This window comes from Scyliorhinus canicula, chromosome 12 (assembly GCF_902713615.1).
Source record: "Scyliorhinus canicula chromosome 12, sScyCan1.1, whole genome shotgun sequence".
NCBI classification, from domain to species: Eukaryota; Metazoa; Chordata; class Chondrichthyes; order Carcharhiniformes; family Scyliorhinidae; genus Scyliorhinus; species Scyliorhinus canicula.
In genome coordinates, this window is record NC_052157.1 from 127,073,365 (window position 1) to 127,093,725 (window position 20,361).

The 20,361-nt window shown below is 46.2% G+C and overlaps 1 protein-coding gene across 9 annotated transcripts in view; it reads right to left on the reverse strand.

Annotated features, from left to right (window-relative positions):
* Positions 1-20,361, reverse strand: part of auts2a (activator of transcription and developmental regulator AUTS2 a) — a 1,338,783-nt gene that overhangs the window by 867,558 nt on the left and 450,864 nt on the right. Inside the window, exon 1 of one of the 9 annotated variants that reach the window (XM_038814061.1) lies at positions 13,989-14,172. The exons of the other annotated variants lie outside the window; for them this stretch is intronic. Coding sequence (XP_038669989.1) covers positions 13,989-14,036 — 48 coding nt within the window. The 5' untranslated portion in view covers positions 14,037-14,172. Of the gene's footprint in view, positions 1-13,988; positions 14,173-20,361 lie in introns of those variants that run through there. 9 annotated transcript variants of the gene reach the window in all.

The window sequence follows — 20,361 nt, forward strand, 5'->3', positions numbered from 1 at the left end:
CCCATCGCAGGAGAAGCGCCCAACAGCAGCGAACGACTTTTAGGTTGTGAATGCCGCCCGCATCCGCCAGTAGTCACAGCATTTTGCCTTACTCCATCCATCCGACTGCCACCCAAATTATCCAATAGGTGATTAGCTACCTTACATCACATCCGATGTCTAATTATTCCGCTGACCAATAGGAGCAGGCGGGGTCGGTACCTCCGGCAGTGGACTGTTGGGAGTTTGGGGCCTGTGACGGACACGGAGAGCGGCCGAATGAAGTTTGTGTGAAGGGTGAGAAAGACAAGTCATGATGCTCGCAGTCAGCGCCAGTTCACTGGCTTGCACAAGTACCTCAATGCCTACACTATCACAGGGAGGAGGAAGTTTGCGATAGCTGAATGAACAGGGATTGCAGCAATGTGTTTGTTCTTCAAACTGAGATCTAAGAAGGCGGCACCGGCATCAATCACAGGAAAGCAATTGTGTGCGGTTCTCCTCTCGGGCAGGGCAAGTGGAATTTAAGTACCAGCTTGTGAAATCTGTGTGAATGTTTGAAACCTCTGCAATCGTGTCACTATAATGGTGTATGATAAGTTATCAACCTTCACAAATATAACTCACGGGATGCCATGTGCTGTTTAAAAAAAAGAGAATTAGTCCGCATGCATGGCCCCTCAGGCAGATCCGACAGTGCACAAGCCCGGTGCCCAGCATGGCAGACTGCTACTTCTTACATCAGCGTGCTATCCCAGTACCGTCTCGTCCTTACGTCAGCACGCTGTCCCAGTACCATCTCCTCCTGACATCAGCGTGTTTTCCCAGGTCCAAATTCCTTTTTGAAATTGGCAGGGTCTTCGCACTAGAAATGGGGAGAGAGAGCAGGTCACGTGCCCGGCACGCAATCCGTGCTTTGACTGCGAAATCCTGGAGGAGAGATTTCTCCATTTTGTAGCTGCCAGCAAGCAAAAACAGAAATGTGTGAAGAACTGAAGGTGGATCAGTCTTTAATAAGAAAGAGACGGCCAGAGACACAAACAGGCCAGGATCTCAAAACTAAATTCACTGGAGAGAGCTTCTCAGGAGACTCCACGGCAGGGCAAAACAGTGCGGATGTGAGTTCCAAGGCCTCTGATGAACAAGCAATTAAGAAGAAGTTGAAATCAGAAACCAGCAGTGTAAAGATGATTTCTTGAGGTATGGTTTTATTAATTGTGCCAATGCAAATCAGGATGCAAAGCCCATGTGTGTTATCTGCAGGAAAGTACTGGCAAATGAAAGATTATGCCCTCAAAACTTAAAAGCATTTGAAGACGAAGCATGGGGAGTTTGAGGACAAACCTCTTGATCTCCTTCAAAGGATGCAGTGAGAACTTAAATCATCCGCTGAAGCCCTTAGCAGAAATGTAACATTGAATGACAAAGCAAGTGAGATCATGAGGACCAAGCAGGCTTAACTGTCGCATTAAATGTAAGCAAAAAAGTCAGTTGCGAAGTTCGGGCAGCATTGGTCACGAAGGTCGGTCGGCGTGGGTCGTGAAGGTCGGCTGGCATGGGTCATGAAGGTTGGCTGGCCGATGTGGGTCCCAAATGATGGCCGGTTGGTAAAAAAGGGTCCCGGGCAAAAAAGTTTGAAAAGCACTGGCCTATGGTCATCTGGGACTATGGCAACTTTACCTATTTGGTCAGATACCAGGGGTAACTCCCCCCCCCCCCCCCCCCCCCCCCCGCCCCCCCAACCCCCTATCTCCATCCCCTCTTCTTTAGAATAGCAACATGGGATCTTTTACGTGCACCTGAAAAGACAGTTGAGGCTTTGGTTTAATGTCTCATCTGAAAACTGCTTTCTCTGACAGTGAGGCATTCCCTCAGGACTCCACTGGAGTGCCAGCCTTGATTTTTGTGCTCAAGGTCTGAGCTAGAAACGAGAGCCAACTTGAGCGGCCGCTGACCCCATGTAGTTACGAAATGCATGTGCATACCAGGCATAAGAACATAAGAACTAGGAGCAGGAGTAGGCCATCTGGCCCCTCGAGCCTGCTCCGCCATTCAATGAGATCATGGCTGATCTTTTGTGGACTCAGCTCCACTTTCCGGCCCGAACACCATAACCCTTAATCCCTTTATTCTTCAATACCACTCGGTTAAGGTAGAAGATCAGAATCTGGCAGTGCTTGCGGGTATGTAATGATAAGTTATCATTCCTCAAAATGCTGTGCTATTTTCCATTTGGACAAGGTACCTCAGCAAGATACATTAGGTGAGCACGAATCATGTGCGCTTCAATCAAATTTAAAAGCTATTATTAAATCTTGTTGAGGTGGTATACAGCTCATTAGAACTCTGTCCTTTTACCATTAAAATATCCATCTCAGACTGCTAGAATAAGATTTTCTTTCTGATGGCAATAAGGGCTCTCTGGGTAGCACTATTGGGTTTAGTGAAGGCGAGTTCACAATTTGAAACACGATTAAATTGTCAATTGACAATTTCATTAAGAATGGCTGGGTAGGAAATGCAAATCTCACATGGGTGTTTGTCTAAGATTAAAGGTACATTACTAAGCGACTATAGAAGAAGCTATGGGTGAGCAATCTAATCCATTGAACATCGGTCTTGGGAGCATTACAAAATGAACTCAGTGCACAAAGTGGAAAAGCATTCTATTCCACAGCACCAGCAGCAGGGATCTTGATGAGCACATACAAAAACAGATTGCGAAAGGTCAAACTGGAGCAAATCTGGCATCTGCTGCTGGATAAACTGGTCCCCTGTGGCCAGCATAGTGGAATTCCAGTGTAGGTTGTTCCAAGCGATTTTACAAAAATCCTTCACGACAATAATGACAACCAGTTTACCTCCTTCAACCTGTCGTTTCGCATTTACAGTCAACAGTAGAATTCAGCAGTTTATCTGAGATAATACACACACACACCATAAAAATACATACATGTATCCGTCGGGGGAGAGAGGGAGAACATAAAGGCAAGCAACAGATGAACAGCCTATTATGAAACTGTATGCTGGCTCTAGCCGGTTGATGTGTATGTATACAAATCAATCTGCTATTAACACACACAGGGTTGGAACTTGCTGAAGCAGAGCATCTTATGGAGTATGCAGCTTGCTCAACCTCTTTTCTGAACAAAAATACTGTGTGCATTTTCTGGATGTGCAGGCTGACTGCAAGATTACAAATGTACCCCTTATCCAATGGGATTGAAGGATTGAGAAAGAAACCGGAGCAACAGAGAAGGACGTAAGATCAATTGAGAGTCATAGGACTACAGAAAGGAAAAGAAAGGTAGGATTAAGAGAGTGAGAAAAATGGAGGCAGAAAGAAAAAGTGGGAAAAATGGAAGGCGGGATTCTCCGCTGGCGGGATTCTCAATTGCGCCAGGAGTGTACCCACGCCCGAAGGTTTCCCGACGGTGTGGGGGTGCCCACAATGGGAAACTCCATTGGCCAGCTGGTGGGATGGAGGATCCCGCTGCCGGCGAGGCAGCGCCACACCAGAGAAACGGATGCAGCGGGCCGAAAAATCCCACCCAAGGACTATCACTTTTTAAAAATAAGTTTAGTGTATCCAATTCATTTTTTCCTATTAAGGGGCAATTTAGTGTGTTCAATCCATCTAGCCAATCCATGTGGGGCTGGTGTAGCAAATCGCTGGCTTTGAAAGCAGACCATGGCAGGCCAGCAGCACGGTTCAATTCCAGTGCCAGCCTCCCCGTACAGGCGCCGGAATGTGGTGACTAGGGGCTTTTCACAGTAACTTCATTTGAAGCCTACTTGTGACAATAAGCGAGTTTAATTTCACAGCCTGCACATCTTTGGGTTGTGGGGGCGAAACCCACGCAAACACGAGGAGAATGTGCAAACTCCACACAGACAGTGACCCAGAGCCGGGATCGAACCTGGGACCTTGGCGCTGTGAGACTGTAGTGCTAACCACTGTGTCATCATGCTGCCCTTACTCTCAATTTTTAAAATCTCAAAGAACAATTAATTATCTGAAATGAATGAGGCTCCGCAGTTTAAACTATCATTTTTGTGGGCCGAAGAGGTTCAATGACAGTCAATAATAATTAGCACATTGTTAACACAGTACTTGATCTATTAATTAGCAGACTTAAATTACGCATTAAACTCGCCAGAGGAAGTTATGTGCAAATCCAATAACTTCTTAAAACTGAAGGGGTGGCTAATGGTGAGATGCTGCCATGCAAAGCAGAGCAGCAACACTCAATCAGCAGGTTTTGGAGATTCATGACGAATGGCGTATCTCTTAATCCCCCACCTTTGCACCTCAGTAGCATGCACTGTTCAGAAAGTGCTACGTTACCAGCAACATCTAACTCATACTAAACAAAAGCGAAATTTCGTGGGGTGGTAATAATTTTTGATTCTGAGTGGGTCAGCGTCCTGGTGCAAGCATATAAAAATCGGGAGAAAAGTAAAAACTGTCATAAAGCCAAGGTCTACCCTAAAAGTTTAAATTCAGTTTTAAACCCAAGCATTGCACACTTGTTATTTTTAATTTACTTTGACAAAATTACATTGGTCTAATTAGGGAAAATTATTTTCTGCATTACTGCTCATTTATCTTTCCTTATTTGAAGTTTCCCTCTGGGCACACACCAATCTCAGACTGAGGGGCTAGAGAGGAGACCTGCTTTGAGCCATCTGCCAACGCTCGTCTGTATTTGCCTGTGACAATGTATCACCACTGATTGCCTTTTCGTTTTCCCTTCCATACCTAAGTGAAAACACCTGGTTTATCTTCAGCACTCCTGTTTAACACGCGTGTGCTCCTGTTTCAAAATAAAAAATCCTTCCTTTAAGCCAAATGACAGAGTGAAATGTGTTTTTTATGAGAGAGCTCGTGTGGAGATGGGATTAGTTTTTATAAATGTTTTTTTATTGAGTTTTCATATTTTATATATGACAAATTACAAGTTATTAGAGAGAGAAAAAAAAAGGAAAACACAAAAATTTTTTACATGAATATTTACAGGTAAGCATCTTCATAACAATAATTGTGGCCGCCCCCTTTAGCCAGCATACATATTTTACATTCCCCAATATGGCCGAGGCACATGTTTATAGGCATTTATTTATAGTTTGGTTTTGGGCCTTGGCTTGCCATCAAACCCCCATACCGAGCCCGTTGCCCCCCCCCCCCCCCCCCCCCCCCCTCCCCCCGGCTACCTTCCCCCGATTCCCGCCCATTTTCCCCTGGTTCTTGGCCACCCGACTATTCTTCCTCATGTACGTTGGCCACAAACAGGTCCCGGAACAGTTGCATGAATGGCTCCCACGTTCTGTGGAAGCCGTCGTCCGACCCTCGGATGGCAAATTTGATTTTCTCCATTTGGAGAGATTCCGAGAGGTCGGACAGCCAGTCTGCAGCTCTGGGTGGTGCTGCTGACCGCCAGCCAAACAGGATTCTACGGCGGGCAATCAGGGAGGCAAAGGCAAGGGCGTCCGCCCTCCTCCCCAGGAATAGATCTGGCTGGTCTGAAACCCCGAAGACCGCCACTATCGGGCATGGCTCCACCCTCACCCCCACCACTTTGGACATAGCCTCGAAGAAGGCTGTCCAGTACTCCACAAGTCTGGGGCAAGACCAGAACATGTGGGCGTGGTTGGCCGGGCCTCTCTGGCACCGCTCACATTTGTCCTCCACCTCCGGGAAGAACCTACTCATACGGTTTCTCGTTAAGTGGGCTCTATGTACCACTTTTAGTTGCGTCAGGCTGAGCCTTGCGCACGTGGAGGTGGAGTTGACCCTATGCAGTGCTTCGCTCCAGAGTCCCCACCCTATCTCCATCCCCAGGTCGTCCTCCCATTTCCTTCTTGTTGCGTCCAGTACGGTGTCGTCCCTGTCTACCAGTCGGTCATACATGTCACTACAGTTCCCTTTCTCTAGGATACTTGCGTCCAGTAGGTCTTCCAATAGTGTCTGTCGTGGCGGTTGTGGGTACGTCCTTGTCTCCTTTCGTAGGAAGTTTTTGAGCTGCAGGTACCGTAGCTCGTTCCCCCCAGCTAGCTGAAATTTCTCTGTCAGTTCGTCCAGTGTTGCGATCCTGTCGTCCGTGTATAGGTCCCTGACTGTCAGTGTCCCCCCGTCCTGCCTCCACCTTTTGAAGGTGGCGTCGGTCAGTGCTGGTTTGAACCTATGGTTGTTGCAGATGGGAGCCTTGTCCGACATTTTGTACAGGCCAAATTGCTGCCGCAGTTGGTTCCAGGATTGGAGGGTGGCTGTCACCACTGGGCTGGTGGAGTGTTTTTTGGGTGGGGATGGGAGTGCTGCCGTGGCGAGGGCCCGGAGGGAGGTTCCCATGCAGGAGGCCTCCTCCGCACGCACCCACTCGGCCTCTGGCTCCTGGATCCATCCCCTTACTCGCTCGGCTGTTGCCGCCCAGTGGTAGAATTGTAGATTCGGGAGGGCTAGCCCCCCCCTGGATTTTGTTTTTTGTATGACCTTCTTTGGGATCCTAGCATTTTCACCCCCCCATACGAACGCCATGATATGTTTGTCCAGCGCTTTGAAAAAGGCCTTGGGGATGTAGATCGGAATGGATCTAAACAGGAAAAGGAAGCTGGGCAGTACGTTCATTTTGATCGTCTGGACTCTCCCCGCGAGGGAGAGCGGGAGTGTGTTCCATCTTTGCAGGTCCTTTTTAACTTCCTCCGTCAGGCTGGTGAGGTTCCATTTGTGGACCCCTTTCCAGTCATGGGCTATTTGGATCCCCAGGTAGCGGAATTTATTTCGGGCTTGTTTGAACGGCAGGCCCTTTAGCGCTGCCCCCCCCCCCCCCCTTGCGGGTGTACTGGGAAGATCTCACTTTTGCTCATGTTGAGTTTGTAGCCCGAGAAGGCTCCAAACTCTTTCAGGAGCGCTATGATTCCGGAGATGGGATTAGTTAAAGGAGATGTAGGAAATCGGGAGAGTGGAATACAAATGCACAAATTAAGAGATCATGGGCGCGATCCAATGGCCACGCTGCACCGGAAGAGGAGCCGATAGAAGTCGGGAGACCCAGTTCCCAGGATCTGCTTGGCTCGCAACGCCTCACGATCCAATGCGATCTCGCGAGACTTTGTGATGTAAATCACTTTTTGGCAGATCTGCATATTAGAGCAAAGCAGTTAGTCTGACTCTAATGTGCAGATTCACGAGATACCTGAGGCTTTGGGATTCATCCGATTTCCTTCAGAGACCTTGGGCGAGCACCATTCAGTGCTGGAATGGCACACATGGGGGTCTCCCAGGGGATCGGAGGCTCCCAGCTGCATGCAGGGCGGTGCCATCCAAGGTGCCAGACTGGCATCTTTTGCACTTGTGCGATCAGGCCGGGTTACCTTGCATGGGTGTTGGGGGAGGGGGGGGAACAGGGACCCATCCATAGAGTATTCCAGCTGGGAATGGGGGGGGATCAAGGATTGCTTCGGGTGCCTCTGAGATCGAGACGCCATTTAAAAATGGCACCCGATCTCTTGCTACACTGGCGAACGGAGCTCCCCACTGTACAAAACGGGGCTATGTTTGGCCTTGGCCACACGTTCGCATTTAGGCCCCTTACACAACGCTAGTCGTGTTGAATAGCCATGCGTTTCACTGCGAACACTGAGAATTATGCACTCTCTATGGGACTTTGTTCCCATTTGGGTGAATCGCGTCCCTTGTTTCTCTTTACCTTGTGCAACATCAGGGGTGCTTTTTAAACTTCCCCTTCCTTTCCAAAACAAAATGCCAATATCACGAGAACATAGAACATAGAACAGTACAGCACAGAACAATGCTGCAGTAAGCAGTTAACCTGACAATAATGGATGGATTACACTAAAGACGTAAATACATAGAAATACAAAGAATATTTGACATTTTGCTTTCTTCCGTGATACACAAGGGTTTCAGTGTTCCCTCACCACAAGTATGCAATGCTTACAATTCTTAATAAATATACATATCTGATGGGCCATCAATTATAACAAAGATGAGTTGTGGAACAAAACTGTGGTTTTAATAAGCTAAACGAGAACCTGCTGGCAACCGATCCGGAACTGGGGCAGGGCCAGAGGTCGGCCACCTTTATACAGAGCCTGAGGGGAGGAGCCACAGGCGGAGCCCGCAGAGACAACAATCAATATAAACAATACAGTAACAGTGGTTTACCACAATATATATAATACAGTAAGTGGTTTACCACAATATCGTAATTATATTATTACTATATTACATATCTAATTACCATGTTTGCACTCGCCAAGCAGCCTCAGTATGCAAATTGCATTGTAGTTTTATACTGTCACTTTGCTACACACACGCAATTCACCCACACACATGCACTATTAATGCAGAAGCAAGACATTCCCAGGCCACAAAACAAAAAGCTCCCAGCAGTCAATTTTGCACTACAGAAAAGCTGTTGTCAAAGAATCTAGCCCAAAATCTAAAACAGTGACTTGAGCTTTTGAATCGATTGGCTCGCTCGTGAATCATGACTTTCGAGCCTTCACAGGCGACAAACAGAATATTATCTCAAGTTGTTGCAATTGGAGTCCCAATGTTCCACAGGTTAAAATGGTGCTTTAATGTATCCAACCCATTCCATGAATTTGATATCACTACACAAGAATGAGTAACACATCATAACGGAGTATAGATAATATCATAATTTTGACTGGCGGGCTCGAACTGCTTGCTTTGGGGGTATTCTGCAGTCTGAAAGACACGATATAAATGGCATTGTACAAACTGTGGTCCTTTATGCTGGGAAAACTGCCGTCAAAAGGTCACAGATTCACAGCCTTTCAGAGAGCTGGCAGGCAGCGGTCATGGAGCTCGCACCTCCAGATGGCTCGCACCACCACCCACACTTCCGGATCAGAGGCTGTACATGCGCACGACGGTGGCCTCCAGCACCCGCAGCATGCTCTAGTGGGTCGGGGTCTGATGGAGCCATCAAACCGAGCTCCACAGCGATCAGGACTCCATCTTTAAAGGGTGCCTTGATCCATATGGAGCACCATGAATATCATGGTGGGAGCAGGCAGGAAGTTGCTCTTCCTGCTGTTACCTCATGGGCTTGACATTCCGGCGCCACATTTAAAGGGTACCTCGACAGCCTCACTCCATTCCCCACTTAGCCTACCTCCCAGATCCAGCCTCCGCTCTACCCTTAATTCCAGCGAGGTGGCCTTTTAATGAGCTTGTATGTTATGCTGATGAATGCAAATGAATTTCTGATATTGTTCGTCAGGAAACTTCACCTGTCTTTCATGATCCTGGAGCAGAATTCTGACATCGGGAAACTGTTTTTTTGTTTCCCATCAAATTTGCCCGCCTCGATTCCTGCTGCTAGTGGAACTGGAAGATTCCACCCATTAGGAATAGCTAAATGAGCAGGAGGAAGGATAGGGAAAGTTGCAAAAAAGGCGATGGCTACAATTTACTTGGAATGAAGTGAAGCCCTGAGTCAATGCATTTATTTTAATTCATGGAAAGGCCACCAGAAAGGTTGTGGACCTGGTCTTTGGGTCTAGGCTGGGAAAGTGCCCTCATGCCATTCTCATACCATCTCCTGCTTCCTTTCAGTAAAACCCGCTGCCCCGAAGGAACTAATGGCTACTCTGAGGTCACACGAGGTGCAAGTCAACTGGCAGTATCCGGATTCCTGGAATAGTCCCCACTCCTACTTCCCACTACTGTCCCTGGTCAGTGTTGAACTGACCTCCGGAAAGAACAGAGAAAGGAGACGCACCAGGAGCAAGGACACATCAGTTGAGGTACATTTTGGAATATTGATCGTTCGTTGAAAGTTGCTCTACAGAGGCATTGCGAGGTGTAAAACATGGTGTCCTGTCACCTTAAACCAAAGAAATAACTTGTATTTCTAAATAAAAAAAGGTTCTTTCCCACCCACCCCAGAGCCACGAAGGACCCTTCCCCACAAACTCCAGGGGGACCCCCACCCTCCCACAGAAGTATTGTGGGGTACTCTCCTCTCATTCATCGGCACGCAACCCCCTCCCCACAGATAAGCGGTCCCCCTTCCACAATGGAAGCGGGTTGCCCCCCTGACAGTGCCCAGATGCTGGGAGAAATGCCCAGCCTGGGCATCAACCTCAGCGCCTCCAGGCACTTCTGCAGTCCCAGCATGGTTATCACGACTGGTTTTCATTTTCCATTACAGGGTGTGTAGTGAGTGGAGAATAGTTACATGACTGCATATATTGACATTACTACTTTCGCAAAATTGATTTGGAATGCTTCAATACTTCTATAAATTTCTTGCCTCACAACGTTCACAGGATCACACAACCAGCTAATGTCTGGATAACTGCGCCAGTCTGGCCAATCCTTATTCTACTGCCACATAATGCATCTAATCAGTGTTGAATGGTACATTGTCCCATGTTCCAATTTCCTTGCCCAATGCAATGATGCCCATGCTCCCACCAAAAGTGGTATAAATTACTAGACACAGACCAATCTGACATATGTAATATTTATGTTTTTAATCCCTTGACTGTGTGCTGTTTGTGCCTGAACGCTCCAGCTTGCTTTACAACTTCGAATTCTATGCTTTATTTAACAAGGTGTGTTAAATCCATTGCGCCAATCATCCAATAAAGCAGATAAACAGTTATTCCAGCAGCAATAATTGAAGAGTTTGTGGAGCGTGAAGGAGGATGCTTTGCCCAGTCTAACTAATAACTTTGCTGAAATGTACTTCTCAAAGCCTCTTGGCGATGCCCAGATGCTAGCTAAGACTGGCATTCAAACTTGAGCCTCTTGGCTTGTAAGACAGCAAAATGAACCTGAGGAACTTTCCACAAAGAGTGACATAGATCCTGGGGAGATGGGAGAAGAGTCTTGCCAGTAATGGGGGATTGGGGGGTGGGGGGGCACAAGGGGATGATGACAGTTAACAGAGGAGAAAGATTAATTAATTTGAGATGCTTTGCTGCAGCATCATATTATCTGTTTTAAAGTAAATTAGCACACAACACGCAGTGGACAATTTTTATTTTGGATTTCAACAGTTATAATTCATTGATTTTCCTTAGAAGCTAGAAATATTCAAAGATCTTGCCTACAACTCCAGATCCTTGAAATTAAACCAAATTTCCTTTTTTGAATGTCATTGATAATGCTTTGAAGTACAATGCACATACTTTCCCCATAGAATGCTCCTCTGACGTTAAGTTGCAGTTTACAGAAAGAACGTTCGCAGCAGCTCCCAAACACTGAAAGCCTAAAGGACATCATCTCAGTAATAATTTTGCTGAGGAAATATTTCCCGAGAGAAAATGGCCTTGCAAGGAGCATGTTACACTGAGCTGAATGGCGAGCAGCTTCCTGCAAAGACTTAAATTCAGGGATTTGTTTCATTTTCTTTTTTTTCTTTAAAAATTTTTTTTTTTAATTGTTTTTCTTTATAAATTCAGAGGATCCAATTCATTTTTTTCCAATTAAGGGGAAATTTAGCGTGGCCAATCCACCTAGCTTGCACATCTTTTGGGTTGTGGGGACGAAGCCCCCGCAAGCACGGGGAAATGTACAAACTCCACACGGACAGTGACCAGAGCCGGGATCGAACCTGGGACCTCTACTCACTGCGCCACCGTGCTGCCCTTGTTTCTTTTTCCTTTGGTACAGTGACTCATTTTCTTGAGTGAGTCACTTTAATTTCAAATGGCACTATTTTATATATTTTTTTTAAACTATAAAATGAAGAAGTTACCGAACTGCTATCACCAATCTGAATTTGGTTAATTGCCAGAGCTGTTGTTGCTACTTATTCCTAACATCGAAAACGCTATGCAAGTAAATGGTAGTAATGGACAGGAAGGCACTTCACAGGAGGTGTGAGGGCTAATGGGCAACAAGGCAGAAAGGGAGAGGGTTGACCAAAACTGTGGTCTAAGAAGTGGGTTTTGGGGAGGGGCAGTCCATAATGCAGAAGAGGTAGAAAGGTAGAGGACTTTAGAGAAATCATTCAAGTGTATAGGGATTAGACTACTGGATGCAAGAACACCAATAATGGGGCAAAGAAAGGGGTGGGGGGCAATGCACAAAAGATTGGAGGTTGGAAGCATGGAAAGTTCAGAAAATCCATGGAAGAATTTCACCAGAAGAATTCTGAAGCACAACTCTGAAAGGATAATGGGACATTTAAATATCCAAATTTAAAGCCGATGTTTTGGTTCGGACTTTCTTGTTGGGGCATGACTCTACTCTGGTCTTTGTTGGGACGTGATACTGGAAGTACTGCGCCTGTGAAATTAATGAAGAGGGTTCTTTAGGAGGTGGCAGCCTTTCCTCGACTTTCTGGCTCAACGATAAGGAACTAGGTCAGCAGCAGCAGCAGCAACCCGGGGGGGGGGGGAAAGGGGGGGGAAAGGGGGGGGAAAGGGGGGGAGAAAGGGGGGAGGGGGGGAAAGGGGGGGGAAGGGGGTATTGTTTAAGTTAATTTGATTATTGTTAATTTATGTTGTTGTTTATTGGGTTTGGGGGGGTGGGGGGGTTCGTTATATGCGCTGTTACGGGTGCAGGGGGTGTTTATTATTGTTATTATTATTGTTCTGTTGCTGTACATTTTCCAAAAAATTTCAATAAAAATTATTTTAAAAAAAATAAATTAATGAAGAGAATGGACAGAGAAGGTGGGGAGCAGCTAACAGAGGAATGGCTGAGGAAAGGGTGAATATGTAGAAGGGGAGAGGAAAAGCGAAGCAAACATAAAGGGCAAGATTTTAACTGATCAAAACCCTTTCACTTTTGCAGAGTTAAAATCAGGCCCAACGGGGGAACAAAGACAAAGGGAGGTTAACGAGAGAGGCACTGACCACTGGCCACAAAAGCTAACATATTTTTGCTAGTAGCTCACTATGGAGGTGAGACACCCAGCAGAATTGAAGCAACTGCTGACTGTGGAAGTGCCTGAAATCCTATCAGGTAATAGAACACACACCTGATTATGGTACCGTGGTTGAGTTTATTGCTATCTTCAACATCCCAGAAGCCAATCTCAATTAATACAAAAAGAGAACTGTCTATAATTACAGAAAGAAAGAAAAAGCAAGTGGAAAGGATGAGACGAGGTATCCCCAAAACCTGTGCTTCTTAGAGGATGTAAATTTGCATCCGTCACAACAATATGCTCAAGCCTCTCATTACCCTTCATTAAAAGACAGGACCATCACAAGAAATTCATGTCAGAACAGAAGCACAGAAACATAATAGTTGCTAAATATTTATCGAAATGGATTGAGGGGAAGAAAAAGCAAGCGTTTTAATTTGTTCAGAATGCATCAATGGTGAATGAGGGGAAAAAAGTAATTTAATTGGGCATTATACTGACTTGATTATGTTTTGTTCCTTGAGTAACCCATAGGAAGTAATAAACGGTGAAGAATGTGTAAAATCTTTCCATTTTTGCCTGCATCAATGCTGAGCAAGTCAAACTCGGTGTGCATCTAGATCCGCAACTCAGTATTTCTCCAGAATCATGCAACAAGGGCTCCATTCTACATTGCTGCTAGTCTTACCCTGCCCTGTTGTGAACATCGACAGCCAAGTGTGGAGAGCCTGAGTTACTGAAGCGAAATTCAAAAACCCACTTCACCACATGGGCTGCAATTTATTGTCTTCCAGAAAGAGCAGCAGCAGCTTAAATAGTCGAGAACCGCATTGGGATCCGTGAAGCAATGCAAAAGTTAAAACAACGAGAGCCTGCAGTGTAAAAAAAACAAAATGACCACTTCTACTTCCAGTTAACTCCCGGGCAGGTGCCTGTCAGCACAAATTACCCATGACACAGCATCCATTGTCTTAAAAGAATTGAGAAAGGATAAAAAGCCACAAGCCTGCTCAAGCAGTAACTTTTCTCTATCTGCCGGCCCGCAGTGACTGTCTGCCGCAAAGGGCTGGTCCGCAGGGAGGGATTTGCCTTACCTTGGGACATAGTGAAAAGGAAAACGTATTGACTCACCTTCTCTGCGTACTTGAACTTGACATAGAACCAGCTCGACTTAATCATGATCTCGCCTCCTGTTCCTCACAGGGGAACACAAAAACTAAAAAGTATTTTTAAAACTGAACCGCTCACTAATGAAAAAAAAAGCTTTTGTGCAGCAACAGGATTCCTGAATGAGAGATGCTGTTCCAAGAAGGTTTTCTCTTCGCACCCCCCCTCCCCCCCAACCTCAGAACACTCGGAGCTTGCTACTGAGCCCTGATTCCTCAAAGCCTGGCTCTTGCGTGGCTCTGACAGATTGGCTGCATGCCAAGAGAATTTCTCAAATGGACTTCAGCTGTATTCATCACAAATGGCACATGTCAGTAAGCCAAGAGGCTTCAGACCTGGCCCAGTCCCAGGAGGCCAATCCCTCTGTGGCATGGATAATGAAATCCAACGCTTCCCCCCCCTCCAGACACGGACTAACACCTGGCTAAACATTATTCTGACAGGAAACTGCAGTCCATCCGAGTTCACATGCAGGACTGCGCCCTGGTGCCACATCAAAATAACAGAACACAGATTCCGAAAAAGAAAATAATTACCAGGAGCTTGACTGAGCAAGCCCTTTCACATCCAGTTTCAGAAGAATTGTGTTTGTCATTCAGCTTGTTCAGCCAGCAGTTACAACAGATGACAATATAACACTGTAGGACTCATTTGCCTTCCCCGATCTATATCTTACTCTGCTGCTTCATACTTTCATCGTACAGCGGTTATGTACATCAATTATAATATTAGAACAGCATTTGCAGCAAAACAGACATGTGGGATTAACCCCATCATTCCCAAGTCTTTCAGAAATGGTTTGTTTATTTTTGGTGTCATTAAAAATAATAATTATGGGGTTTGTTGGATACCAATTGTTCCGAGCTTTATATTTGGATTGACTATTATTTGGGAATAATGGAGCGCAATGAGCTCGGACACTATCCTTTCTTAGACGGAACTGGACTGCAATTAGCCCCAAATGGATAACTAGGACTTTTATCAGTACAATATATGTCTAAATTAAACAGCAGCTAATTATTGATACTGATACACTGTGCATTATGACAACGATCGACATTTATCACATAATCTGGTTTGCAAACCCCCAATCTTCTTTCCTAGTTTGAATAAATATAAACTTTATGGCTTCAAGGCAATTCTAAAAGAAGGATTAAAGTGTGCAGTCATTTAGGATGATCTCCCCTTGATTCTTCAAGCATTGTTAAGCTCATTTAAAGTCATTCCAGAGAGCAGTGTGAAGTGTCTGCAGTTCAACACCAAACTGCACAACTGGATTTATTTTTGATCCACAGTTAACAATCATATTGCCTTCAGTGAGCAGGGGAGCAGTTCAATAGGCCGGCTGTGATACAGTTTAGAATTTTCTGCTTGTTCAAGCAGGCCATTGAAATTGAACTGCAGAGGCCTTAATCTAGTTACCAGACATTTGTTATCCTTTATAATACAATACAAGATCTCCCTTGTTCTTGCTAAGTTATACTATTATATCGGTACAAGCGGATATTACTGCTGTTCGGATGGAGCTGTGTCTTTTCAGGACACAAAATCTAATTGTTAAATAAATGTAGCCACTTCAGATAATGCCTCAATTTTGAAATTCTCATCCTGGTTTTCAAATCCCTTTGTGGCTTAATACCTTACAATCCCTTTAACTCCAGTCCCATGTTTGATTGATTATTCCACCATTTTTGACCATGCTATCAGCTGCCTTAAAACTCAAGAATTCCCCCCTTAAACTTAATAATAATCACTTGGTGACACAAGTAGGCTTCAATGAAGTTGCTGTGAAAAGCCCCTCGTCGCCACATTCCAGCGCCTGTTCGGGGAGGCTGGAACGGGTACTGAACCCACGCTGCTGGTCTTGTTCTGCATTACAAGCCAGCTGCCTTAGCCCACTGTGCTCACCCCCTAAACTTCTCAGTGACTAAACTTTAGGCCCACTTCCCATAACATCTCCTTATGTGGACTGGTGTCAAATTTTGTTTGATAATCACCCATGTAAAATACCTTGGGTTATTTTTTCTTTATTCTTTCATGGCATGTGGGCACTGCTAGCAAGGAAAGCAGTGTTTGTTACCCATCCCTATTGCCTTTGAGCTGAGTGGTTTGCTAGACCATGCAGGGGGTGGTTAAGAGTCAACCACGTTGCTATGGGCCTGATGTCACATGTAGGCCAGACACCAGACCAGGTAAGGGCAGCAGATTTCCTTCCCTGAAGGACATTAGTGAACCAGATAGGTTTTTCAGACAATCGGCAATGATTCCATGGTCATCATTAGACTTTTTATCCAGATTTTTATTGAATTGGATTTTACTGTGCTAAAGTGGCCAGATAAATGCATCCCGTTGTTCGAGGTTTAATGGCAGAAATGTGCAAAGGGGGAGTTCAGAGTTTAATTGCTGCAGAAATTCCAGATCAGAATCAGGATTCTTTGTCTGCTCCGATTGTTAAAATTTATCTCAGGCTACAGGCATGACGAGACCTTTGCTCATCAGGGGCTTCTTGCTGATGGGGACATTTCTGCTTATGAACATAGAAAATAGGAGCAGGAGGGGCCATTCAGCCCTTCGTGCTTGCTCCACCATTCATTCTGATCATGGCTGATTACCAACTCAACAGCCTAATCCCGCTTTCCCGTCCATATCCTTTAATCCCCTTCATCCTAAATGATGTATCTTCCAAATATCTTGCGTAGTTTCCAAATAACTGTCTTTTTAAAATAAATACCGTCAGAAGATTTTCCCACGGGAATTAAGGACCTGCACGAAATTTGCTGAGAATAAATGTAGCTATTACTGAGTGTGTCAGAGAAGTGGGACACACCATGTGTTGGAAATGCATGCAGAGGTATCATTTTTATTCTTTTAAAAAAAAATTTAGAGTGCCCAATTCATTTTTTTTCCAATTAAGGGGCAATTTAGCGTGGCCAATTCACCTACCCTGCACATCTTTGGGTTGTGGGGGCGAAACCCACGCAAACACGGGTAGAATGTGCAAACTCCACACGGACAGTGACCCAGAGCCGGGATCGAACCTGGGACCTCGGCGCCGTGAGGCTGCAGAGCTAACCCACTGCGCCACCCTGCTGCCCTCATTTTTATTCTAATACCTGCAGCTCCCATGTGATGTTGTTTACGGTCAGTTAGAGGAAACACTGCCTTGTGTCATGTAACATACAGTATGTTGCAAGGGCCACTGCTATTTGATGGCCGAACAACTTTCCCGACACTTGACCTGAAAGGTTGTCTTCATTATTTAAAGTCCCTTAACCAAAACTGCTGATTGTAAGTTGTCAATCACAATTTAAGTCCTCTGCATGAACTAAATATTGCAAACAAGTTTTTTTCACCATGGTGCTGAACAAAGCCCCTCCTTATTGAAGGAAACCCTGTTAGTTGCCTGCCTAGCTGCGACCTGGGATTAGGATTCAAGCCCTGTGAATTGTTTCACTGCTGTAGTAACAGCGAAATAGTAACTGCACTTGAAATAATTTAAAATGTAGAATCCCTACAGTGCAGAAGGAGGCCATTCAACCCATCACGTCTGCACCGACCCTTCAAAAGACCATCCTACCTCGGCCCAATCCCCTGACCTATTCCAGCGACCCCACCCGAAGGGACAATTTAGCATGGCCAATCCACTAACCTGCACACCTTTGGACTGTGGGAGCAAACTCACGCAGACATAGGGAGAACGTGCAAACTTCACACAGTCACTCAAGGTCGGAATCAAACCTGCGTCCCTGGTGCTGTGAGGCAGCAGTGCCAGCCACTGTGCCACCACACTGCGGTTTATGGCCATGCAAGTTTGTCGTACAGGGTTTGAGAGTTTGCTGTACACAAAGGGCAGGGAAAAGTAGGGGCATTCAAGGGCAGGATAGTGAGAGGCATCAGGAAAGAGTGAAGGGGCGAAGGAAATACTTCAGATGGCTGAGCAGGCTGAAAACCAAGACAGCGAACCAGAGGAACCAAGGAGAAGAGAGGTAGAATTTTCACAGGCCTTAGGGTGGGGCAATGCCATTTAATGCCAGGAGGACTTAATCAGAAATAAATAGATATGTTATTTATGGCCAGCAATTTCAACAGAAAGGCATGGTGGAAAGTGTACAGCTAACAGGACGTGTACACAATGAACAAGAATGAACAGAGAGGATGGATGAATGGATAGGTAGATGGTGTGCAAGCATGCAGAGTCCAGTCGGCACATTACTTTGTCTGATCCAGATGCATGACTTTCCCAGTAATATCAATAAATCTTCCTATGATACCAAATTATGTGGCTCAGTGACTAGAATAAGGGCAATTGATGACATGCAAAAACATCCAACTCAATTAAACAAGTGGGCTGAAGTGGTAAATGGGCTTTAATACGTTCATATAATGTAAAGTAATCAATGTTGGAACAGGAATTACAGACCATATACAAATGAATTGGTGTCTGTCAATTGAGGTGACAAAAGAAACAGGTTACAGACTGTTCATTCAAAGTATCCAGAAAATGTGAAACTATTAGCAATAAGGCCACCGGGAGGCACTTCAACGATACTGGATTCTGAGACTAATTAATTCTCATGTTGTAAGAACCATTATTGAGACCGAACTTTTTTGCTTCGCACACAGTTATTGTCATGGGGAATTAAGTACTTTAATACAAAATAGTCCCCCGACTGACACAACGCGATTCTCGCCTTGCCAAAAAACCGGCGCCGGGGCATTCGGTGTCGGAGGGGCGGTGTGGGATTCACGCCGCCCCCCGGTGATTCTCCGACCCAGCGGGGGCTAGGAGAATCCCCCCCCCCCAGATCTTCCTCCTGAAGCCACTGACTATTTACTGTGGAACAATTCCTCAGACTATGGTCAATGTCTGATACTCTGTCTGAAATGGACATTATTTATGTTGGATACCTTGAGGCTCAAGCAGAGGACTGAGTGAAGACAATGGACGCAGTCTATCGGCTGCATGACACCCAAACGGGAGCGCAACGCGGCGGGTAAATCCCGGGTGAAGCCTCCCCTGGGCTTCCCGACAGCCATGACGCCTCGCAGGATCTACCCAAGTCCCGCGAGGCACTGGGATCAGGAACCCGCCCATTAAAACCACGCTCATGTATGTATGTCTTTAAGGCCTACTTACCCAGTATCTACAGGCCTTCTGGGATCTCCAGGAATCACCAGGGAGGCAGCCCCTGGGCGCTGTTCAGTACTGGTCCACGCAAACATGGACGTGGTGGAACAGCACCTATGTGGTCTCCCAGGCCATCGGAGGCTCCTGGGTGGTCAGGGATAGGGCAGCTTGGTTCCCTGGCCCTCCCTCTGGAACACAGGCACCTTGGTACTACCTGGATGGCACCTTGAGACTGCCACTCTGACACTGGGTGGTACTGCCAAGTTGGCAGGAGCATTGCCAGGGTGAGAGTGCAAGGGTGCCCTGGTGACAAGGTGGCACTGCCAAGGGTCAGAGCCCGAGGGGGGAGGGGTCAAGTCAATGAAAGGAGGTTGGAGGGAGGGTTTGGATGGTGGAGAGTCGCAGGGCAGATAAGAAGGTGCCACTGGAAGGGGTGATGGGTGGGAGTCCTGGAGTGGGGGGGGGACCTGTAATAGAGTGTGGGGGTGGGCCTGAAGGGGGGGCTCCCAGGGACCCCATAGTGGAGTACTCTCACTTGGGGTGTGCGGGGTAATGCCCATGTGTGTGGGAGGTGTGGGGGGGACCTGTTAAATCACGCCCAATATAACTGGACCGGTGTCTGACCTCACCTGACCACTGCAAAGCTGAATCTCCAGCTCCTAACCAGTGCATTGGAGCAATCTTACTTGGAACAATTCAGGGGTCACGGGCTTACTTGTAAACCATAGGAGAAAGACACCCATTCCATCCAAACAAACTGTCTCTTATACGGAATATACTAAATAGCTGGAATATCCTGGGGATATGAAATTTTTGGTCTACTTTGGAAGCAGCTGTTAAACTGATAATGTTCTATGTTCACAGTATCTGGTGTGGTACAGGGAATCAAATATGGCAGACCTTGATTGCCTGCGTACACTCCATCGTCAGGCTGAAAAAGCGCCCTGTGTGAGGTGGCTCTAATCATGTCTGACATATGCTTGTAGTCAAGAGACATCTTAACAGAGGGCAGCACGGTGACGCAGTAGTTAACACTACAGCTTCACGGCGCCGAGGTCCCAGGCTCGATCCCAGCCCTGGATCACTGTCCGTGTGGAGTTTGCACATTCTCCCCGTGTTTGCGTGGATTTCGCCCCCACAACCCAAAAGATGTGCAGTGTAGGTGGATTGGCCACGCTAAATTGCCCCTTAATTGGAAAAAAGGAATTA